Source organism: Neoarius graeffei, chromosome 13 (genome assembly GCF_027579695.1).
Source record: "Neoarius graeffei isolate fNeoGra1 chromosome 13, fNeoGra1.pri, whole genome shotgun sequence".
In the NCBI taxonomy this organism is placed as follows: domain Eukaryota; kingdom Metazoa; phylum Chordata; class Actinopteri; order Siluriformes; family Ariidae; genus Neoarius; species Neoarius graeffei.
The window spans coordinates 56,143,168-56,168,508 of NC_083581.1; the positions used below are offsets into that span (position 1 = coordinate 56,143,168).

A 25,341-nucleotide genomic window follows, 5' to 3' on the forward strand; every position below is an offset into this window, starting at 1 on the left:
TATTATTCTACTTGATAAAACGTATTGCAGCCAGATTATGCGTGCAATAGAACTAGAATAGTTGCATCCGTGCGACTGTTATTCATGCGCAATTACGCATCCATGTCAAAGATTAGGGCCTCGCATTTCAAGTTCGCACAGGGCCTCGCACCCCCCCCTGCGACGGCCCTGGCTAGCATAGCATGGATATGCCGACGATGATTTGATGATGGACAAGTTTTTACACGTCGGTCCAAAACGCAGGGCTGCTGAACAGGGCGAGTTACCCTGCACTTCTGTTCCTAAAGTAGCAAAAACAAGGAAGTATGATGATGCATACATCGGAATGGGCTTCACAAGCACACTGGTGGGTGGTGAGGAAAGACCGCAGTGTGTTCTCTGTATGAAGGTGCTAGCGGCAGAAAGTTTAAAGCCAAACAAGCTTAAACGTCACTTGGACACAACACACCCCGATTGTAAGGATAAGCCAGTTGAATTCTTTCGACAAAAGCTTTTAAAATTTCGTGCACAACGCACTACCTTCACAAAATTTGCTTCTGTCACTGCCAATGCTCAGCTCGCCTCATATAAAATTAGCTACCTCCTTGCACAGACCAAGAAGCCACACACAGATGCTGAGGAGGTGATCCTGCCCGGTGCCATAGAAATGGTAAGGGCCATGGGCGATGAGGCAATCGTAAACAAATTAAAGACAATTCCCCTCTCCAATAACACTGTTGGAAGACGCATACATGATATGGCAGATGACATTGAGGAACAGCTAACTGACCGAGTACGTGCAAGCACACGGTTTGCTCTGCAGGTCGATGAAGCTACTGACAGCAACCGGGACTGTTTATTAATCACATACATCCGTTTCATTGATGCAGAGGACAATGACATGAGAGAGGATCTTCTATTCTGCAAACAACTGAAAACGCGAGGCACAGCTGATGAGCTTTTCAGAGTGATTGACGCTTACTTAAGAGAGGCAAATTTGAAACGGGAGTGCTGTGTTGGAGTGTGCACAGATGGGGCTCAGGCTATGGCTGGGAAGCGAAGTGGACTGCAAGCGCTGATAAAGCGTGTGTCCCCCAATGTACAGTGTACTCACTGTATGATTCACCGCGAAGTGCTAGCATCAAAACAGTTGAGTCCCGAACTAAATGGGGTGATGACAGACCTAATTGCAACTGTCAATTACATCAAAACGCGCCCTGTTAAAGCCAGGCTTTTCTCCGTGCTGTGTGAGGAAATGGGATCCAAGCACACGGCAGTACTGTTTCACAGCGATGCGCGATGGCTGTCACGTGGGAAGGTGCTAAGCAGAGTTTTTGAGCTGCGAGAGGAGATACGGATTTTTCTCGAGGAGGAGGGCCATGCCCTTGCACTCCGCTACAACGATGAGCAGTTTCTGTTGGCGCTTGCGTACCTCAGTGACATTTTCCAGAAATTGAACGAGCTAAATCTGCAAATGCAAGGACGCAGCACCCACCTCCCTCAACTTGCAGCGAAAATGCAGTCATTCACAAAGAAATTGGAACTGTGGGGGCAGAGAATTGAGGAGGGACACACAGATTCATTTCAGAACTTGCATTCCTTTCTCGAAAATACCGGCTGTCAGAACACAATCTTGCCATGCATTCAATCGCACATTTCTGCCCTCCAACAACATTTTCATAAGTACTTTCCAGCGACAGATGCGGTGGCACACTATGAATGGCTCACAGACCCCTTCAGTGGAAGGACACCTGCTCACCTCAGTGTCGCTGAGCAGGAGCAGTTCATTGATGTGACCTCAGACATAGGATTAAAACAGCAGTTTAGGGCCAAGTCACTGCCTGCCTTTTGGATTGGGGTGGAGAAAGACTACCCACTGCTGGGTGGAAAGGCAGTGTCCATACTCCTCCCTTTTGCCACTTCTTACCTTTGTGAGGCGGGCTTTTCTGCAGTGGCCTCCATCAAGAACAAATACAGGGCAAGGTTGGACATTGAAAGCGAACTGAGGGTGGCAATCTCACAGTTGTCACCAAGATTTGAAAAACTCTGTGCTGAAAAGCAAGCACACCCAAGTCACTGAAAAACGTTTTTTGGGGTGGGGAATTTTAGTATTCTTACAAGTTGAATGTTTGATGTTCTGCTTTTGGGATATGCAGTACTGTTTACTCTGCAATGTTTTTGAATTTATCAAACGAAAAAACTTCAGCCACAAGGCTTGTAGCCTTGCATACTCTCTGCAATGTTTGTTTGAATTTATCAAAAAATAAAACTTCAGCCACAAGGCTACATTTACATGTCTGTGAAGATTGATATTATTATTACAATAATAATAATAATAATAATAATAATAATAATAATAATGTCTTTGAAGTTTATTACTATACACAGCAACATTAATACCCAAGCTGTGGTGGTGGTTTGGGGGGAGTCGCAAAAATAGTCATAGGTCAAAAAGGGGGCCCCCTGAAAAAAAGTTTGGGAACCACTGTGGATCATTTTCTTCAATAAATAAATCACCGATTGTAATATTTTTGTCTCATTTGTTTCATCAAGTTCTCTTTATCTACTTTTAGGACTTGTATGAAAATCTGATGATGTTTTAGGTCATATTTAGACAGAAATGTAAAAAACTCGAAAGGGTTCACAAACTTTCAGGCAGCACAGTATGATACTACCAGATTGTGTGGTTTGAGTTCACCTTGTGACTGCAGCAGCTAGGATGCCAATGCTGCTCTGCTTTGGAGGCATGGAGGAATGACCTGGCTCGGTAGTGACACTGAGCTTTACCGTGGCATGCCCTTTCTCACTGATACCAATCCTGCAACATACATATTGAAATGAGAAAAACACCTGGACAAACAAGTCTGAAAAGAACAAAGAGGATAATTTCATATGATACAGCTCAAGAACTATTGGCACCCATGGTAAAGATGGGTTTCAAAAGCCTAGGGAAATGTCTATGTTTGACTGGCTTAATCTCACCCCAAAAATATGAGAGAAATGATGCTTTTTGGCAACAAACACTCAGTGCTGGTTTGGCATAAATAGAAGGATAGAAAATAAGCTAATCCCCATTGCTGGATATGGTGGAGGATCTGTGATGCTGTGGAGCTGTTTTTCCTCCAAAGGCCTCGTGCATCTTCTTAGGGTATGTGCCATTATGGACCCCATGAAGAACCAAAATTTGAAATTAATATCTGGCTGCCAAGCACAAGAAACTATGCCTGGTTTATAGTTGGATTTTCCAGCAGTAAAATTATCCAAAATATACATCCAAAACAGTGGCGGCTGGTAGTCTTTCAAACAGGGGAGGCTGGTCGGTTACGATATTTCCAGATTTTAAAAGAAAAAACACATCAATTTTGCCCATACTCTTGCCTCTGATCTGGCTGATTGTTGGCAGGGCCACAAACTGTGAAATAACAGGTTCTTTTGGCCCATTAGCCTACTGTCCAATATACATGATGGTGGTGTTGGGGGGGGGTATATTTTAATATTTTATATTTTAAAATTGTGGCGGGCGGCACGGTGGTGTAGTGGTTAGCGCTGTCGCCTCACAGCAAGAAGGTCCTGGGTTCGAGCCCCGGGGCCGGCGAGGGCCTTTCTGTGCGGAGTTTGCATGTTCTCCCCGTGTCCGCGTGGGTTTCCTCCGGGTGCTCCGGTTTCCCCCACAGTCCAAAGACATGCAGGTTAGGTTAACTGGTGACCGTAGGTGTGAATGTGAGTGTGAATGGTTGTCTGTGTCTATGTGTCAGCCCTGTGATGACCTGGCGACTTGTCCAGGGTGTACCCCGCCTTTCGCCCGTAGTCAGCTGGGATAGGCTCCAGCTTGCCTGCGACCCTGTAGAAGGATAAAGCGGCTTGAGATAATGAGATGAGAATGAGAAAATTGTGGCATGTTTAAAAATTGATCATTATTGAAAGCAGCTCTTTGTCAGGAACCTCAGCAGTAACAGCAGAGTGTTCTGGAATAGGCACAAGCACTGATCTTGGGGAGCCAAACATAGAGCTGGGTGCCACACATTTCATTCAATGACACTTTCCCTATATTTTACTTATTTTGACTGAGAAATGTTTTATTGACAATTTTGATAACGCTTCACTTTTAATCCAGGTCTGTAGTGTGAAATGTTCTCGGCTGTGTTTTTGTTTAAAAATGTTTTCCAAATTGTAGCTGTGTTTAATTCATATCCAGAAAAAATATATATTCCAATATAATATACTCAGCATAAACATTTTAAATAGATTCTATATTTTTGGTCCATCCATGACATATTACTAAAGTAGCCTATTTACTGTTGTTGATGTGGGTCACTTGCTGTTAGCCAATTCACTTTCTCGTACCAGGAGAGCTGAAAGGAACGAGTATTATTCCCTACTTTTTTCACCAAGTCAATTTGAGGCGTTGGTCTACCCTGCTCTTTAATTTTAATTTTTTTCCTCAAAAGGAAGACTGGCAAATGGCTTCGCCAAAATTAAATCAGCAATGCTTGGCATCCGTGCGCAGCTTTCTTGCTAGCTGACTAGCCCCCTCAAGTTCAGTCACTCAAATAACCAAAATTTCTGGAACTAAGATAGCAAACTTGACAACACTATATTTACACTTTATATACAATGAAAATATATACAAACTAAAAAAGCTGGTAGAAACCGTATGTAATGAATGAAATCGAAATGTAAGCTGATCTTTTACAATACACCACAGCACTTGCGAATCTGCATGGGACTGAACTGAGGTTCACCGCTGCCTGTCTATATTTGAAACAAGCTGTCAATCAAAAAAAATATCCGGCCGCTTTCACCAATCACCAGTCTCCTCGCAGAAACTGCCATGTCCCTCCCACTGTGAGGCTGGGAGTCCGGTGGGCAGGCGTTTTCGCAGTATTTGTCCAATAACCGTCTTGCATTTTGATATTGAAAGCGCATAGCTCCCAAATGCCATTGAAGTCCACTGAGGCTGGGCTGCATCGCGCTGTCACGAGGGGGAAAAACTCACGCGCACATTAGGCGAACTGGGGAAAGTTATAACGGAATGATTTCGCACTGTAGTTGGTTTGAGCACATATATTTCTATGATTCTGGATCTGAAATAGCAATGTTATAAGGTCGGCTATAACATAAGCCTAGCGCAATTCATCCTACACGATGTTCGTCATTTTTAGAGGAGGCTGAGCCTCCTTCGTTGTCTTAGAGCAATCGCCCGTGACCCAAATACAAAAATTATCACAGAATCAAGCTTCTGATGTGGCCATCCCATTCCCCTGACTTAAACCTCATTGAAAACATGTGGGAAGATCCTGATGGATCTTGATAGATTCTGTACTGTGGAGTGCTCTCAAATTCTTTATTCTGTATTCTCAAAGCTCCTCAAGCATTACAGCAGAAGATTCAGTACTGTTATGTTAGCGAACAGAGGGTCTACAAAGTACTATTATATAGTGCAGGAGCCAATACTTTTGACACAGGTAATTGTGTTTTTATTTTTAAAATACATTTACTTAAATTAATGGTTATATTTCGTTTATGTTTTTCGTGGGGGGTTAAGGTAATTAATCTCAAATACATTTTTTCATAACCTTTTTTACCTTTACCCAGGGTCAGGGTTCAATATTAATGGTAGTCCGACTGTCCGGGACAACCAAATGTTTGGTCCGGACAAGTCAAATCCGCATCTGCGTGTCTGACAGGACAAGTTGGACATTTGTTGAAAATCACCGTTTTTATAGTAATTATTCAAGAGTTACATCAATAAGGTTACAACAAAACTAGTTCAATCCCCTCAGTGATCCGGCCATGTTATTGTTTTACAAAATTCTGGGGAAGCCGAATACAGCAGGTGCGTGTGTAAAAATAACCACGTCGTAATATCTAATTATAAATTATTAGACTTTGGATTCATTGAAATCGGAGAAATGGCGATCAAATACCCCAATAAAATAAATATCTGTAGTGAATCTTCATTTCATCCTGACATCCACTGTATTTTTCTTTTATATGGTTCACATTAACCATCACAAATGTCATAAAATATTTCATGGGAATTTGACGACAGGGCTGAACTCACTTACGGTTTGTTTTCATTCACAACATGATTGTCATTTCGTCGAAAGAAAGTGAAAATGGCGACAACCCCAAAAAGATAAAAGGACAACCAGAAACCAAACAGACATATGAAAAGAAAAGGAAATGCAAGTTCCTTCCAAAGTGGCTCAAAAAAAGGAGTCTCCTTTCGCCTGGTGACCACAAGGTTTACTAATCTGTCTTTAAATTAATTTATACTTCAAATTTTACTGGATTAATCAAGATTTAACTTTATCTCCTCCAGAAGCTTTGAATTTGGGTGAATATAGCTCTTAAAAGGAGAACTGAAGTAATTTTAAACTTGCTTTATTTCTTAATTAACATGTTATTCAATTATGTTTTCGGTTTTAGTAACCTTATATCGCGATTTGCATTGGCAACTAATTGCAATTAAATATTATACTTATCGGCCTATTCGGTTTTTAGCCATGTTGAACTTAGTTCGTTTGGTCCACAGTAGGCATCGCTTATACGCACAATCTTCACAAGACTTGTGCGAGACTTCAAAACGTGAAGTGTCAGCCAGACCACAACTACCGGTAGGTGCAAAACACGCACTCAACATCTTGTGTCACATTTATTCCACCAAATGAACTGTTTTCCAAATAAAATATTGCACAAAAGCGAGTTTAAATGACGATTACTGCCTACTTTTTCAAACTTTCCTGATTGCTATAAAAAAAAAAAAACACAAAAAACTTCCAGCTTGATTACATCAGCATTCGAAAGTGGGCGTGCGCGTCTTTTGACAACGTTGGCAGATGTTAGTCACTATGATTTCTGCCGTATGTTTTACTTCCATCCTACGATGTCTCGCACAGGTCTCAACGAATCTCGTTTACGGTCATTGCTTTGACATATGGACTGAATAGCATATTTCAAACACTCAACTTGCTATAGCAGTGACAAAACGGTTATCAAAAATGCATTCCTATATTTAATAAAATGAGATAAATAGAATTTTGATAAAAAAAATTGCCTTCAGTTCCCCTTTAAAACTGCATATCAGGTAACGGGTTATAACAACACATGCACTATAACAGGGCACTGGATAGTTTTGCTTATTGTTACAGTTAAAGTTTGAGTTTTATTGAAAAATTATAAATCATTAAAGCAAAATGATTATCATGACTATACCTGCTTTTCGATAAACTTTGTTAACCACTTTCCTTTCACTGAATTCGTAAATACATAGTAATAAAAAGGTTATGGTCAGGACAAGTGAAAAATCTTGCTGCTTGTCTGACTGGATTAAAAAGTTAATGTTGAGCCCTGAGGGTGCCAGTAATTCTAAGGCTTAGTGTATGTGAGATCATGAAGTGAAATGGCTCATTAAACAAAAAAAGCTCACAGTGCAGCTGGTCCATTCAGACCGTTTATAATTCCATCCAGTACTCCAAAGCCTTCATCTACAAGAAACTGTAGCTTCACCCCACGACTCTGTAGAACTTTGACTATGTTTAGTGCTCCAGCATAGCCATTGACCTGTCCAGACAAAAAAAAACAAAAAACCAGTCATCAGGTCAAAATTGCAATCATTTTGTTTTTGCTTAAAGCTAGACGGCCTTTCGATTTCATAAACTCGGTGAAATTTAGTTCCCTCTGAAATTTGGTCTTTGTGATAGATGTTTATTTCTGTAATATCTCACAAAAAAACAGGCCATTCTGTGCCTGGGAAGTTACTTAATTTGAGGGGATTCCCTAGCAAATAACGTGCATGAAATCGCTCACTTTGCGCAGTCAAGCAGACAGAGGAAGTCCGTGCGAGCATGCGCAGGTTCTTTTTCTTCTTCTTTTGGGTTTTATAGCAGCTGGCATCCACAGTGTTGCATTACTGCCATCTACAGGTTTACCTTGACCGTGCACTGACAGTTACATCATTCTGTCGCTAAACGAACAGCTGATCACACCGAGGTGCCGATATTTATTTATACACCGACCGCCGATATTTATTAGTTTGGTCCTGCGTTTCCTTTCCTTTGCAACATAATGTCTTTTCTTTTCGCTTTCCGTTACTGTATTCAGTCTTTCCAGTTTCATTCGCACACTCACGTCCTCCATTTTTCTCTCCTGTTTCAAATTTGTATCCCACAATGCCTTGCACGAACGGGGAAAGCCCACCATGTGATGCATGATGTAGTACCGTGAATTGGGTCAAGGTGAAGCAGTAAAAAATAGCGCAGAATTTAGGGTCACATGGCCCTAAATTAATTAATTGTTCTATTTTTAAAAAAACTAATAAAATTGGAAGTCTGTGATTCGAATTCAGTAGCTTTCGGTCCACTAAACAAAAATTACTGGGTGTCAGGGAAAATTCTTTTTATGACCTAAACTTGAAAAACCTGGAAGGCAGTCTACCTTTAAGACACAAAAAATGTGTGAGGAATGTGTGCAATGTAGTCATGGTCACTGAAGTACATGCTTAAACATTTTATTTTATTCACCATAAATGCCACATTTCAATTATTTTAATTGTAACAATTAGGGGTCAATCAATTATCAGCCTGACCAATAATCAGAGCCGATATTCAGCATTTTTCTGATTATCGGAACTGGCACTTGAACTTGTTTTCTTGCCAACAAAAGCATTTTTTGTCATGTATGTGCATATCTGATGCAACCACAATTTAAAAAATAAAAAATAAAAATAAAAAAACACTTCTGTAGTCTTGCCCAGTGTCCTGTCCACAACACTACTGGATTGGTAGAAATGTGGACCATGCGTCAAGTAAATCTTGCGCATACACCAGATGACGAGTGTCATCAGTATACTTTTTCGGACAGTTTTTTGTTCAAAGTACTTTTTTTTTTTTTTACAATGTCCTAATATTAAACATTATGTCCATTTAACGTCATTTCTGAGTACTTGTGAGTATTCTTGTAAATTTTCAAAGTACAAGCATCAAATATATGATAAATGAATACTGGCCCCAAATATCGGTTATTGGTGTGCTTGATGACTAAAATGTAAAACAGAAATGTAAAAGTAAAATGCATATTATTTGACATTAACAAACTGTTCTATGCACATTTTCAACAAACAATTTCCGGCCCTTTCATATAACTTCATTTTTGCACTCAGACTTGCTCTCAGCAAGCTCTCCAGTCACGTGAACAGATTTTGTGTGTCTACTTCCATAAGACTCATTCATTAATAATATGTACTATACTGGGGTCTTCGTAATAGATTTTACAAATATAGTGCTGTGAAATCAAAAGAGATGATGTGGGTCAAAGGGACATTCATTGCTAAGGAGGGACTGGAACATGACTGTTAATGTATGGGAGTGTCTCACCTCCTCATCGTGACCCAGGCCAATATAGAACCCTCGCCGTGGAACATATCCTCGCTCCAACAAGTACTCCAGAGCCTGAAGGATCCCCTTCACAGGCAGATGTAATCATATTCAGGAGCAGTTTGTACAGACAAATGTAATATTGTTTTAACCAACAAAAAGAAATTGCTTTCCACTCGGCCCACCATACCATCACAGACTGTTTATTGTCGATGGTCCCTCGTCCGTAAATGAACCCATTCAGCTCTTTGGCTGAGAAGGGCGGCACCTCCCACCCATCACTCTCATTGGCTGGCACCACATCAATATGTGCCAGCAGCATGTAAGGCACCAGCTCAGGATCGGTGCCTGACACGGTGAACAGGTGGCTGTAGTTCCCCACCACTTCATGCTTAACCAGATTGGATGAGAAGATTGTTGGGAAGACTGAAATAGACAAGTAGTTAAAAGTCAACTTATAGTTGCAGAGAGATCTCAAGTAACAAGAAAAAAAATGTCAAATGGTTGTTAACTTCTAGTGATTAATTACATTTGGCCTGGCTCTGTGTCCAGGCCATAAGAATGTCTAACCTCTTTTTATAAGATGGTCAAACTCTTGCAGAGCACTTGTGTTCTGGTGAGTCTCTGAGAATGACACAGTGGGGATACGAATGGCCTCTAGTAAAAGGAACAGAAAAAAAACAGAAGTATTTTTCCACTTGCCTCCTATCTCTTTAAAACCAACTTTCATTTAAAGCCATGATTTCACAGAGACGTCAGGCATCTTTCATTCATCTTCAGTAGCTGCTTTATTCTGGAGCCTACTATCCTGGGAACACTGGACGTGAGGAAGACACCCTGAATGGGACACCAATTAATCGCATCATTTTTGCTGAATATTCATGTGATTGTATCATTTTATTTGTGAATGTACCATATGGAACCGTGTCTAGCTGTTAAGATAAGAAGTTGTTTATTGGCACAATTAGCACAAAACACAGGAAAACAATGAATTGAAGACAGAGCAAAAGTATGTGACAATTCAACTGAAATGCTTTTCAATGAGCATTAATGCACTTCCTGTTTAAGCTTCTGTATTTAATCTGTATAATCTTCCTGTTTAACATGCAGCCTATAATCCTGAGATTAGTGATGGGAATTCCATCTCTTCAGTGAATCAGGTTGTTCAGTTCACCAAACAAGCCAACACGTTCAGCTCTAAATGGGTTCACTGCCGTTTCTTTCTCTCAGTGCACCAAGTTTAGAAAACCTTAAAGTGAATGTAATCTCCCTAAACCCCACTTTTTTTCCTTCTACAAAGCAACAATCATTATGTTGATTGACCATGTGTTTTCAAACTTAGCTGATCCAAAAGGCCATAAATGAATGGAAAACCAATAAGATCAGCCGATTTTCACGGAATCTGCCGAAACTCATCCGGAAGATCCTGAAGGGGTGCGTCACGTCACACGTATAACAATCCATGTATCAATTTTGTTCTTGTGCGCAGCAGTGGTTAGAGCAGTCTTGATATGGAATCAGGTTTTGGAGAGAATTCTGATAGTGATTGGGATTCTTATATGTCAGATGAAGGGGCAGATGATTATCAAGGATATTCCGGAGTAAATGGTTATCTTTTCGAGCCCCCAAGACAAGAAACAGATGCCAGTTCACTCAGTTCACGACAGTCCCACTCACCGCCGATAGCACACCACCAGCCAGAGAGAATTGGAAACACAGATTGGTTTGTGGATTTTTATTATAAGCTGGCCACTGCAAAATATAGGGAAAATATTTACATGTACCTCAATAAATGCAGAAATATAATCTTTAAAACATACACTTATTCAGTGTAATTACTGAAAGAAAATATGAAGTGGGCGATAATAGGGGAAATCGATGATCTGTCCAAATGTCAGATCAAATGTCATTTATTAAATACATGGGTTTCTTTTTTGCTCCAATAATTCCTATGTGGTCGTTCTGGTGGTGATGAACACTTGATGAATCAGATTTATTATTAGCAGGTGACAAGAAATCTGCCCGCTTCGTTTGCACAAACCTCACCCACTGTCGCTTTAGATTAGTGTCATTTCTCAGAAATTCATGAACTGAATGTCCTGTTGTATATGGACTTGAACATCCAAACACAAATCAGGGCTTTCCCGTCGTTATTTTTGTAAGCTCCCAACAACAATATTCAATTTCAGCGAGTAAACAAGCACGGAGTCAGATGAACCGAAATGACCCAAATAACCAGGGTTCCACGTGTCATGTCATGCGAGATTAGCCCTGGGGCAAGGCTGCCTTTTTCTGAGATCCGGAAGCTGCGATTTATCAATAGTTTTGCGCTTGACCATAAAATAAACAATTAATATTATTCCCCCCCTCCTTTATTAATTCATTTTGGTCATTACTAATATTATATATATATATATATATATATATATATATATATACACACACACACACACACACACACACACACACACACATTCAAAAGTTTGGGGTCACTTTGAAATGTCCTTATTTTTGAAAGAAAAGCACTGTTCTTTTCAATGAAGATCACTTTAAACTAATCAGAAATGCACTCTATACATTGCTAATGTGGTAAATGACTATTCTAGCTGCAAATGTCTGGTTTTTGGTGCAATATCTCCATAGGTGTATAGAGGCCCATTTCCAGCAACTCTCACTCCAGTGTTCTAATGGTACAATGTGTTTGCTCATTGCCTCAGAAGGCTAATGGATGATTAGAAAACCCTTGTACAATCATGTTAGCACAGCTGAAAACAGTTGAGCTCTTTAGAGAAGCTATAAAACTGGCCTTCCTTTGAGCAGATTGAGTTTCTGGAGCATCACATTTGTGGGGTCGATTAAATGCTCAAAATGGCCAGAAAAATGTCTTGACTATATTTTCTATTCATTTTACAACTTATGGTGGTAAATAAAAGTGTGACTTTTCATGGAAAACAAAATTGTCTGGGTGACCCCAAACTTTTGAACGGTAGTGTATGTACAGTATATGTATGTATATTTCATTTTAAAGCATTACATGCACTTTAACCAGGGATTATTTTTCTCTGCCTAACCATGGCTCAAGCTGTTCCACAAAATTTTACTCTACACTCTAATGAATAAAATATCATTGCTTTGCATTTTTTACAATCTGTTTAAAGGTTCTGACTGCAAAGTTGAATTCTGGGCAAAAATGTTCCATTTCTGTTGGAGCTTTGAGATGTTGAGGAGTTATGCTGCTATACACACCGTGTATCCTATATGTAAAAGTTTTGCTGAGATAAAACGCGGCCCACATTTTACAATCCCGGAGATTGCTGAAGCAAGTTAGCAACAATATCATGCGACCACCGAGGGGCGTGTTTGACCTACTTTTAACCAAAACAAGTCGGCGTGGGCAAACATGGCGGACTCTGCTCTCCCGCCAGCTAAAAGCCAGTGGGAAAGAAAAGGAAAATATGAAAACGAATCAACTAGAAAGTGCGCCAGAAAAGCAATGGAAGCCAAAAGGTTGTCCGCAAGAGTTTTCTTGAAGGGAAAGAACAACCACTGGAATCGACTGAAGGATGAAACAGGCGCAAAATCTGACAAAGAAATTTGCAGCACTTGTCTTGGATTGGTGAGTCTGAGTACGGAGTTATACACCTAATGTTTTGATCTTACAGAGAAAAAAACAATAACACAAAAGCAGTAACAGAGAAAAGATATATTCGTCTTTTGTTTCATGGATCTATTCGCGAATGTCAACCACAAATTACATCCCTGTGACTCAAAACTCTCCGAAGTCGATGCAGAGTCACGATGTTTTCCGCGTGTCACCATCTTAGGCTACATCCACACGACAACGGCAACGAGATTTTTTTTTTAAATATCGCGTCCACATGGGCAACGGATCAGTAAAATATCAGGTACATATGGCAACGCAACGCTTGCTGAAAATGATGCAATACACATGCCACACCTCTACGTGCACTGTAAGACGGTCCCATCGGAGACACCAGAACAATAGAAGTAGTAGACGCATGTGCATAAACTCCTTCTTCTGTAGCATCAGCCACATAAAGTTTTGATTATTAATCAGTAGCGTAAAATGAATGACACGGAAAGAGGAATGAATGGGGGTAGATGGAAGCCGGTACGCCAACATTCTGATATCCTCCAGAATTCTTTAATGGTCCGGAATAAATTGAATGCTACACGTTGATGGATTACTTTGTTCTTCTACGCCCTTTTTGAGGAATGTATTGTCAGACTTAAACCAACATCTGAAGAGGTGAGATCGCTCCTTTTTTTTTTCCTATTTTTGCTGGCCGGATTGTTTTTGTTTTTGGAAAGTGCACGGGAGGTGCGCGGTTTGGTACTGCTTCCGCAGTGTTTGGACTAAAGACTCTGCCCTAAGGGCTATTCTCTCACTCTCTCTCTCTCTCTCTGTCTCTCACTTTGCACCATTACACAATAAATATTCACAGTGAAAATATTTTGTAAGCGCGTTTCATGAACCAAATTATAGGATTTGTTGACAACTCGCATTGAGTTCGTTACACTTCTACCCGGCGTGAAGCACTGACAGTCATGTGGTTGTGACGTCATCGTAAACAAATCCGTTTTACTCATCCAGACGATTTCACAATGGGGCCGTTGCCAGATTTTTCCACTCTGGAACCCGTTCTCAAAAGATTTCGTTTTGAGGCACCCAAAACGCCGGTGCCATGTGGACGCCAGGCCGAAACGATAAACAATTTTATCAGATTCACCTGAATCCGTTGCCGTGTGGACAGGGCCTTAGTGTGACACAGTTCCATAGTTATGCTAATTAGCTAAAGCTCCTCGCGTTCAGCTATTTCCATAGGGCCATACTGTTTACCTCAAGAGGTAGGATATTCAGTCCCAAAACAGAGGAAAGCGACCCTCAGCACATCAAAATGATCACATCTCATCCATGTGATATTGTTCTTGTGGGACATAGGAAAATGCCATGCACGATTAAAAAAAAAAAATTTCAGATGACTTTGCTGTCAGCACCTTTAAATAATTATGACATAAGTACAGCACTACAAATGTGCATACAGTAAACATCCCAGCATTAATGTTATGCCTGCTGTGTCAGTTCTTCATAAAGAAGATTCATTTCTTATCGTGACTTGCAAAGTAAATCAACACTTTCCAACATTTCTTTCTGCCACATTGTGCCTGATGTGACAGGACAGCTATGATATACTTCTAAGCTACCCTTCCTTTTTTGTCATCATCATTAGATATAATGCACTCATGGTAATGAGCTAATAAATGCCTCCTGTATAATTTCTCATCAACTCCCTGACCATGTAGTTCTGATATTCTTCTTGCTCTATTTTCCAGGTTTGAAATGTGCTTCATTTTAAATAAACAGCTAAAATGCACTTGAGTTCTACTGGGCATTATAAAAACACCTGCATACACAGACATGAGCATTGTATAAACTCAAAGAAAAAAAGTTATTTTATTTATATTATTTGTTTTTATGTACCTTGGATGGATGTCCTAACAGAGATTCAAACGTGAAGCCAATGTTTCTAACGCCCTCTAGTGGCAGGCGGCAGTGCAAATTCTCATGTCAGTGACTGGTTACTGTTCCACAAATTATTTTCAGGAATAGTATCTGTCATTTTTACAAGTTCCATTGAAGCAAATAATTTCCTTGTGATAAATGCATTTTATAAAATTTAACTCATTTTATAAAAGTTGGGCAGCACGGTGGTGTAGTGGTTAGCACGGTTGCCTCACAGCAAGAAGGTTCTGGGTTCAAGCCCAGCAGCCGGCGGGGACCTTTCTGTGCAGAGTTTGCATGTTCTCCTCGTGTCAGTGTGGGGTTCCCCTTCCGGGTGCTCCGGGTTTCCCCCACAGTTCAAAGACATGCAGTTAGGTTAACGTGGAGCGGCCTTGGGCTGAAGTGCCCTTGAGCAAGGTACTTAACCCCTGGGTGCTGTAGTGTGGCTGCCCACTTCTCTGGGTAGGTGTGTGTTCACTGCTTCAGGTGGGTTAAATGCAGAGGATGAATCTCACTGTGCTTGAAGTGTGCATGTGGCAAAGGTTTCTTAAAAAACTTAATAAATAAAAGGGAATGGTTGATGATTGACACTTTTGTACATGGAAACTGAGCCTCATGAACATACACCTACTTTCCAACATGGACCTGAAGCTCTTGACAGCTCTGTAGCTAAGCCATGTCCTTTCTTTCTCCTGTAAACTTCTAACAGATCCTCAGCAAGGAGGTCTTTGCTGTTTTTTTGGTGTGTTGCTTATTTTGATGTCAAGTCAATTTTATTTGTATAGAACTTTTAACAATCGACATTGTCACAAAGCAGCTTTACAGAAATATATAAATTCCAGATTTAAATTTTAAACATGGATTTGTAAATTTATCACTAAATTAAGCTAGCTCGTTATACTGCATTACACCAAATGATCAAGGCAAAACTCTCACGATTTTATCCCAATGTTGGACATTTGCCTGTGACAGTGAAAGTGCTTGAAAAGTCGTTTGGTGTTTAACTGTGTTTAATATTACCATCAAGTTTTTAGGCTTGGCTCATGCCTTGGCTCAGGTGATATTGCATGAGCAATTGTCAACAACCAATGGAGCACTTGCATGTGACGTCACAGCCGATCCAGATTGTGACAGACGCCATCGTGTCGGTCAAACGCCATATTCTGCCTTCTACTTCTACTTCTGGGTCTACTTCTGCTTTTACTTCTACCTTTTCTTCTGGAAAACCCTACTATATACAATTCTACTACAACGGCTGCGGCTACAAGCTCTCCCTACCTGTGCACGTTTATGTTTTTTGTGTGTAATTTTGCGTGTTGTTTGTCTGTACCGGACTTCAATATCCACTACAACCGTATGGACTTACTGGACATTGGTTTCCAGCAGAAAATGACGGTTTGTAGCGATTTCCATTGCATGCACAACATTCCGGACGAGAAAAAAAAAAAAAAACATTCCGGACGAGATAGCGAGACCAGCGGGGTCTCCGTGGATTGTTATCGGAAGCAAAGCGAAGGAGGCGGTGCCGGGAGCCGAAGCAAAAGCGAGGCTACAGGCAGAGCTGGCCTGTTGACTAAGCTCAGAAAACAGCCACTCAAATCTCCACTACCAAGCCTCTACCTCTCCAACGCCAGATCCATGTAAACAAGACGGACGATTTGGAATTACCTTATTCTATTCTATAATCGGCTGGTCAGTGCTATACTCAATACTTAAGTGACTTACCCATCCAATGAGTATTCTTGTTTACAAGATGCCACATCTGAGTCGCTGACAAATCCTGAATTTCTGTAGAGATAACTGTCCAGAGATTTATAAGCACGCAGTGCTTCACCACTGAACAGCGAGGGAAAGTTAATGAGGTAATGATACACGTCCGGGTATTCCGCTGGCAGTTCAAAATCTGGTCGTGAAAACTCCATCCGGTAAGCCATAAGGGTCACAAATCTGTAGATCGTTTATTTTAGACATACTAGTTATCTGTTCATTAGAAAAATGAGCCGTGTAGTCCGTCGGTTGAAATTGATCTATTCTGTGCACGAGTGCAGCAGTATTCAGCGGTGTTTTTGACCGACAAGATGGCGGTTGTGTACTTTCCGGTCACGTGACTGCAAGATCTCTATAGGTGAGCTTTCTCCAGCACCAAACAGGAAGCAGCAACGTGGGTACAGGAACATCTCTCAAAAAGAATCTAGTTGCAGTCTTGCAAAGCTCCCTTGTCTTTGCAAAATGATAGTCTGTGACTAAAAACAAATGTGACAAATGACACATTGTCTTTAGATATGAGAGGATGTTGGACCTAAGTCTTTTAGAAGTATTCTAGTATATGGTTAGCCAGTGGTGTTCTTAAGCCCATACCACTCAGGGCTATAGCCTTGGGTATTTTCGCCCTCAAAAAAAGTACGATTAATAGAAAACAACTGAATGAAATAGATCGGAACTTGACTTGCAGCGTCCGAGAAAAGGGGGAGGGACATAATTGAACACTCCACAGTGCACATTCAAAATTTTGGAAACCGCCAACAGAAGAACATTCAGAACTGGTTGGAAGACGACTTCAAAAAAAAAAAAAAAAGGAAAAAACCCACAAACCACTACTGTTAGATTTTTCAATATGAAATCAGATGGTAAGTCATTGACCGTGGGTGTATATATAGCATGTATCAACAATGTAACCTATTGAATTATGTTGATGCACAAAAACCGCTCCGTGTAGCCTGGTTATGTTGAATTTACAGCATAGGGTCTGTATGATTAATGAGCCAGGCGAGCTCAAATGTTTGAGGGATTTAATGAATATCTACAATAGTGCTCTGTTTGCCCCGACTAAGTTTAACAGGTCAACAACAATTTATGCTCATGTAGACACCAATAGTTGCCCTGACATAATTTAATCCATCCATCCATTATCTCTAGCCGCTTTATCCTGTTCTACAGGGTCGCAGGCAAGCTGGAGCCTATCCCAGCTGACTACGGGCGAAAGGCGGGGTACACCCTGGACAAGTTACCAGGTCATCGCAGGGCTGACACAAACACAGACAACCATTCACACTCACATTCACACCTACGGTCAATTTAGAGTCACCAGTTAACCTAACTGCATGTCTTTGAACTGTGGGGGAAACCGGAGCACCCGGAGGAAACCCACGCAGACAAGGGGAGAACATACAAACTCCACACAGAAAGGCCCTCGCCAGCCACGGGGCTTGAACCCAGACCTTCTCGCTGTGAGGCGACAGCGCTAACCACTACACCACCGTGCCACCTCATAATTTATTCATATGTTTTAATGTCACATGCAGCCTACACAGAACCAGCCAGCCTACATCATATTAGTCACATATAGGGATAAAAGAGGTTGGGTTTTTTTTTTTGCCATGCAATATTAATGTCAACATAAACTGAGCCTGGTCATAAAATGAGCTGCTGCGGTCAACTGAGCCTGGATGCATTGGAGAAAATGGTGTGTGTGTGTGTGTGTGTGTGTGTGTGTGTAAGAGGAGAAAAACTTGGAATACATAAATATAATCATAGTCTTATGAGATGGCATGTCATCTGGGATTTTGAATGTTGTAATATAATAATGTAGCTTAGAATTTGTGGCTTTGTGGTCCTAAAGGAGAAATATGTGAGTGAGAAATGATATTTTTATTAAACATGATAAATTTTACTAGTGATATTAAATAGTCAATTGACACATGATTCAGTTTCCTGAGACATTATGGGTGTTGATGATGATAATGAGACAGAAACTGAAGCGAACATCATCAATTTAAAAAGAGCAGTGCAAAAATCAGTAATAAACATGTCATAACATTTGAATGTGTGTGGGTGATTACATGAAATATTAAGTTAGATAGAACTTCCCCAACCTATCTATGCCAAACTCCCTTTTTAAAAAATAAAAAAATAAAAAACAGTCCCAGGAAAACTTTGCTTAGCCCTTGGTCTTTTCAACAGCTAGAAATGTCCCTGTGGTTAGCATAAAATAAACATGTTGAATCCATAATCACTTATTCTTGGGTCATAAGGCGTTATGGGGCGGGGTAACATTTGTTTCCCCGCCCACTACTACAACAATCACAAGTCTACCATGGGCGGGATACATGTGTTCATATGTAGTCCCTGTGTGTAATCCTTCCTGGTGTACAGTTAAGGTCAAAATTATTAGCCCCCATGAAATTTTGGAACATTACTATAAAATTCTCCCCAAAATTTGTAACACTGATGGAATTTTAAAATATCAACCATTCACAAGTGTTATTCCATAGTATCTGGTGCATTTTGGGATGTAAGGTTAATATTTAAGTATCCTTAATCTCATAGTTTCTCAATAGTGAAAAATGGGGTGGTCAAAATTATTAGCCCCCATGCAATTTTCTTGCTTTTAAAACACACGCGACCAGCCTGTCTGCTTTCAAGCCACACCTGTGCAATCAATTAGCTCCCAAACAACACCTGAACATCCAATCAGCATTGACTGTTACCTAAGGGACTCGAAGGAACAGGCCGAGAGGCAGTTGAACACATTTCTGAGAGGGGTCTGCGTTTAAAACCAGGCCGAAGACAAAAGAAATCACTCTGGACCTCAGAAAGAAAATAGTTGAGGCCCATACCAAGGGGGAAAGCTATACTCTCATTTCTAGACGCTTCACAGTCTCTAGAACAGCTGTGCAATGCATCATTGCAAAGTACAAGGAGTTCCATTTTGTCCGTAACAAACCTGGGCGTGGACGAAAATGCAAATTGTCTCAATCCCAAGACAGAAAAATCATCAGGGATGTTGGCAAGAATCCCCGCACATCCACCAAAATGCTTGTTGCTGACCTTGCCTCTTCTGGGGTTGAGGTCTCGAGGAAGACAGTAGCGAGGGCTCTTCATCGTGGAGGGCTCCGAGGTCATTGCCCAAGAAAAACCCCATTACTCCAAAAGCGGCATCTCAAAGCCAGACAGAACTTTGCCCATGCACATTTGAAAGGTAAAGATGAGTTTTGGAAATCTGTCCTTTGGTCTGATGAGACTAAACTGGAGCTGTTTGGGCACATGGATGTTGCCTTTGTTTGGCGAAAGAAGGGCGAGGCCTACAACCCCAAAAATACAGTTCCCACAGTGAAACATGGTGGTGGGAGCATCATGTTATGGGGCTGTTTTGCTGCCTCAGGCACAGGGAGCCTTGTTCGGGTGCATGGGATCATGAAAAAGGAAGATTATGTTGACATTTTGAGGGATAACATCAAGACATCTGCTCTTAGTCTAGGCTTAGGTCGCTGCTGGGTCTTTCAGCATGATAATGACCCAAAGCACACAACGAAAGTGGTCCAAAACTTCCTAAAGGACACCAAAATCAAGGTCCTGGAGGGGCTTGCACAGAGCCCAGATCTCAATCCCATTGAGAATCTATGGCGCATGCTCAAAACAAAAAAGTCCATGCCCGAAAACCATGCAATTTGGACCAGCTGGAGCTCTTTGCCAAGGAGGAATGGGCCAAAATACCTACAGAGGCATGTGCCAACCTTGTAAAGGACTATCCAAAGAGGTTGATGTCAGTTGTGGCACAGGTGGGCAGCACGGTGGTGTAGTGGTTAGCACAGTCGCCTCACAGCAAGAAGGTTCCGGGTTCGAACCCAGCGGCTGGCGAGGGCCTTTGTGTGTGGAGTTTGCATGTTCTCCCCGGGTCTGCGTGGGTTTCCCCCACAGTCCAAAGACATGCAGTTAGGTTAACGTGGAGCGGCCTTGGGCTGAAGTGTCCTTGAGCAAGGTACTTAACCCCTGGGTGCTGTAGTGTGGCTGCCCACTTCTCTGGGTAGGCGTGCGTGTGTGTGTGTGTGTTCACTGCTTCAGGTGGGTTAAATGCTGAGGATGAATCTCACTGTGCTTGAAGTGTGCATGTGGCAAAGGTTTCTTAAAAAACTTAATAAATAAAAGGGAATGGTTGACGATTGACACTTTTGTACATGGAAACTGAGCCTCATGAACATACACCTACTTTGCAACATGGACCTGAAGCTCTTGACAGTTCTGTAGCTAAGCCATGTCCTTTCTTTCTCCTGTAAACTTCTAACAGATCCTCAGCAGGGAGGTCTTTGCTGTTTTTCTGGTGTGTTGCTTATTTTGATGTCAAGTCAATTTTATTTGTATAGAACTTTTAACAATCGACATTGTCACAAAGCAGCTTTGCAAAAGAGCAAAGTACCTAACCCCTGACTGCTCCCCGGGCGCTGTAATGTGGCTGCCCACTGCTCTGGGTGTGTGTGTGTGTGTTCACTGCTTCAGATGGGTGGATGAATTTCACTGTGCTTGAAGTGTGCATGTGACAAAATAAAGGTTTCTTCTTAGAAAGGGTGCACTATTGTCAGGGGGCTAATAATTTTGACCATGTCATTTTACAAGTCAGAGCATGAATATCATCAAACTTAGTGGCCATTCTGTCTTTTCTCTTTTAGAATCATATAAACTATACACATTTTTGGAAATTGTCATTTTCATGGATAAACAAAGGGTTATGTCTGATTTCACAAAGGGGGCTAATAATTTTGACCACAAATCTCAAATCTACCTGCAAAAATCTGTAAAAGTTTTGTGCTCTAGAACAATAGAGCTACTTGATGTCTTAAAAAGATGTTACTGAGAGTTTATACATAATTCCTGTTCTGGTTAGTTGTTTACTGGTTTTTAGTGTACCACCAGTATACTAACACCCAGCATTGCTCATTGTTGAAATGAGAAAAGATTAACAATCACACTCGGTCAGTCCCTACCACTTGACTAAAGGGTTGTTTTACAATCAGGGTACAAAGTTTGTGTCACAGGGGTCCAAAATTCAAATTGATTCAAACTGGTTCTTGTACCAGTTTTTAAGTGAAGGACAAGTTAAAGAACAGATTTCAGGTAATTTTTTGACATACGTGTATGGTAGTTTTGTGTAATCTGCTATAAGATAAAGAAGATTAAGTGTAGCTTTAAGCAGGGCTGGGAGAAACAAATGAAGTGATTCTCGGAGAGAACTTTTTTTTTGACAATTCAGAATCCACTACTTCCATAGTGCTTTTAAATATAAGGCTGTAAGCTTTGTGTTAGTTGTCTCTAATATTTATGTCCCAATATCTTGACCACATTTTAGGATGAAAATAATCATTTTAGATATGTTATTTTATATTGAAAAATTAGCTGTCTCGGAGAGGACATTTTTTTTTACACAATTACATACTAATTTGATCAAAATAGTCTGAAAACTTACTGGCATTCAACATTAAAACTTAACTATGTTTCCAATGATATGGAACCAAATATTTGTTTTATGGTATAAAGAATGATTTAAGTGCATCCCTTTTGGAGCTACCGGTGGTCAAAAAAGCACTTTTTCTAAATGACACAAGTAATTTTGCTAAATATGACATACTTGAAAGTTTGTGAACCCTTTAGAATTTTCTATATTTCTGCATAAATATGACCTAAAACGTGATCAGATTTTCACACAAGTCCTAAAAGTAGATAAAGAGAACCCAGTTAAACAAATGAGACAAAAATATTATACTTGGTCATTTATTTATTGAGGAAAATAATCCAATATTACATATCTGTGAGTGGCAAAAGTATGTGAACCTTTGCTTTCAGTATCTGGTGTGACCCCCTTGTGCAGCAATAACTGCAACTAAACGTTTCCGGTAACTGTTGATCAGTCCTGCACACCAGGTTGGAGGAATTTTAGCCCATTCCGCCGTACAGAACAGCTTCAACTCTGGGATATTGGTGGGTTTCCTCACATGAACTGCTCGCTTCAGGTCCTTCCACAACATTTCGATTGGATTAAGGTCAGGACTTTGACTTGGCCATTCCAAAACATTAACTTTATTCTTCTTTAACCATTCTTTGGTAGAACGACTTGTGTGCTTAGGGTCGTTGTCTTGCTGCATGACCCACCTTCTCTTGAGATTCAGTTCATGGACAGATGTCCTGACATTTTCTTTTAGAATTCGCTGGTATAATTCAGAATTCATTGTTCCATCAATGATGGCAAGCCGTCCTGGCCCAGATGCAGCAAAACAGGCCCAAACCATGATACAACCACCAACATGTTTCACAGATGGGATAAGGTTCTTATGCTGGAATGCAGTGTTTTCCTTTCTCCAAACATAACGCTCACCATTTAAACCAAAAAGTTCTATTTTGGTCTCATCCATCCACACAACATTTTTCCAATAGCCTTCTGGCTTGTCCACGTGATCTTTAGTAAACTGCAGACGAACAGCAATGTTCTTTTTGGAGAGCAGTGGCTTTCTCCTTGCAACCCTGCCATACACACCATTGTTGTTCAGTGTTCTCCTGATGGTGGACTCATGAAAATTAACATTAGCCAATGTGAGAGAGGCCTTCAGTTGCTTAGAAGTTACCCTGGGGTCCTTTGTGACCTCGCCGACTATTACACACCTTGCTCTTGAAGTGATCTTTGTTGGTCGACCACTCCTGGGGAGGGTAACAATAGTCTTGAATTTCCTCCATTTGTACACAATCTGTCTGACTGTGGATTGGTGGAGTCCAAACTCTTTAGAGATGGTTTTGTAACCTTTTCCAGCCTGATGAGCATCAACAACGCTTTTTCTGAAGTCCTCAGAAATCTCCTTTGTTCGTGCCATGATACATTTCCACAAACGTGTTGTGAAGATCAGACTTTGATAGATCCCTGTTCTTTAAATAAAACAGGGTGCCCGCTCACACCTGATTGTCATCCCATTGATTGAAAACACCTGACTCTAATTTCACCTTCAAATTAACTGCTAATCCTAGAGGTTCACATACTTTTGCCACTCACAGATATGTAATATTGGATCATTTTCCTCAATAAATAAATGACCAAGTATAATATTTTTGTCTCATTTGTTTAACTGGGTTGTCTTTATCTACTTTTAGGACTTGTGTGAAAATCTGATGATGTTTTAGGTCATATTTATGCAGAAATATAGAAAATTCTAAAGGGTTCACAAACTTTCAAGCACCACTGTATATTGCCATACATTCACCAAAAATAACGTTATCACCAATTTGTTTTTGCATGGTAAATAGAGCTATCACAGGGCTACAATAAACAACCAAGTTTATTTAGTCAAGCCTTTTGATATTGAAGATAATAAGTGTTAAATGTGATTTTTAGCTTGCGGACCCTGATTGTAAAACAACCCTAAACTCAGTAGAACTTCAACTTGGTTACCTTTGAAGTGTGTGAGCAGGGTTTCCCTCTGCTCGGTGCTTAGATCAGCAGATATGTGTGCTGTTTTTCCCCACCGTGCAAGCCGAAGTCCTGCATTTATCTCTAACGTAAAAGTCCTTGTTGTAGCCACGAGAAACAAAACAAGCAGCATAAATAACAGACTTAACGCCATCATTTTCAGAAATGTGATTATTCTGGGTCGAGAGCTATGGCCTGTCATTTTTCACAAGGTGAGTTAATGGCTGAAAATGGGGTTGCCAGGTCTGCGTGAATAAACTCCCCAAATCCTAAAAGTCAATCGAAATATAAGCCTTCCAAAACGTTTTAATTTAAAAAAAAAATCATACAAACCCGTTAACATTATCTGTAAAGTAACGCAAGACAGACAAACAGACTGACATTCTTAAAAGAAGTGGTATCCCTTAGTTACACACTGGCTCATGTAATTCATAATAAGAACACCAGTTCACCCCTGTACAAAGTCATTTAAAGGAGACGTACTCTATTTTAACTTTCTGTGCATTTACCATGTTTTTGTTCTACATTACACTCTAAAAAATAAAGGTGCTTCAGTGGTTCTTCAAATCTCTGGATGGTTCCATGGAGAGTCAAAACTCTGTGATGAACCATTACATTATGCGACAGGTTCTTCACATTGGAAATGGTTCTTCAGAGCCTGGCATTCTCTTACCATTTGCTGGTCAATGCACATAGGCTATGTTTACACAAATCTGTCTTCACTGCTCAAACAAATGGTTTAAATGGTTCTTTAAAGAACTGTTGCATGAACGGTTCTTTGAAGCCCTGATAAAGGTTCTTCTATGGCATCGACCTGAAGAACCGGTACTGGCCCCATTATTTTTTAGAGTGTAGTTAACCGGTTAATTCACTATTGTAGACCGTTTGCAGTTTGTTTGCCATAGTGATGGATAGCTTTACGGACGAAGTGAGGCAAGAGTCACCATGGAACACGATGTTTGCGGATGATGTTCTGATATGTGGTGAAAGTAGAAAAGAGTTGGGTTTGGAGAGATGGAGGTATGCATTGGAACGAAGAGGAATGAAGGTGAGCAGGAGCAAAACAGAATACATGTGCATCAATGAGAATGGGGATGAGAGTGTAGTGAAGATGCAAGGAGTAGATGTAAAGAAAGTTGGTGAATTCAAGTACCCGGGGTCAACTGTGCAGGAAAATGGGGGCTGCGATAGTGAGGTGAGAAAGAGAGTGCAGGCAGGGTGGAGCAGTTGGAGAAGGA

At 40.7% G+C, this 25,341-nt stretch overlaps 1 protein-coding gene across 2 annotated transcripts in view; it reads right to left on the reverse strand.

The window, feature by feature from the left end:
- pm20d1.2 (peptidase M20 domain containing 1, tandem duplicate 2) overlaps nt 1–24,494 on the reverse strand; it is a 41,352-nt gene extending 16,858 nt beyond the window's left edge. For both annotated transcript variants that reach the window (XM_060938084.1, XM_060938083.1), the window contains exons 1-6: nt 24,086–24,494; nt 9,927–10,013; nt 9,547–9,782; nt 9,357–9,443; nt 7,412–7,545; nt 2,678–2,797 (exon numbers count right to left, since the gene is read on the reverse strand). In XM_060938084.1, the coding sequence (XP_060794067.1) occupies nt 2,678–2,797; nt 7,412–7,545; nt 9,357–9,443; nt 9,547–9,782; nt 9,927–10,013; nt 24,086–24,305 (884 nt within the window). In that variant the 5' untranslated portion in view covers nt 24,306–24,494. The remainder of the gene's footprint in view (nt 1–2,677; nt 2,798–7,411; nt 7,546–9,356; nt 9,444–9,546; nt 9,783–9,926; nt 10,014–24,085) is intronic.
- Nucleotides 24,495–25,341: the final 847 nt, after the last annotated feature.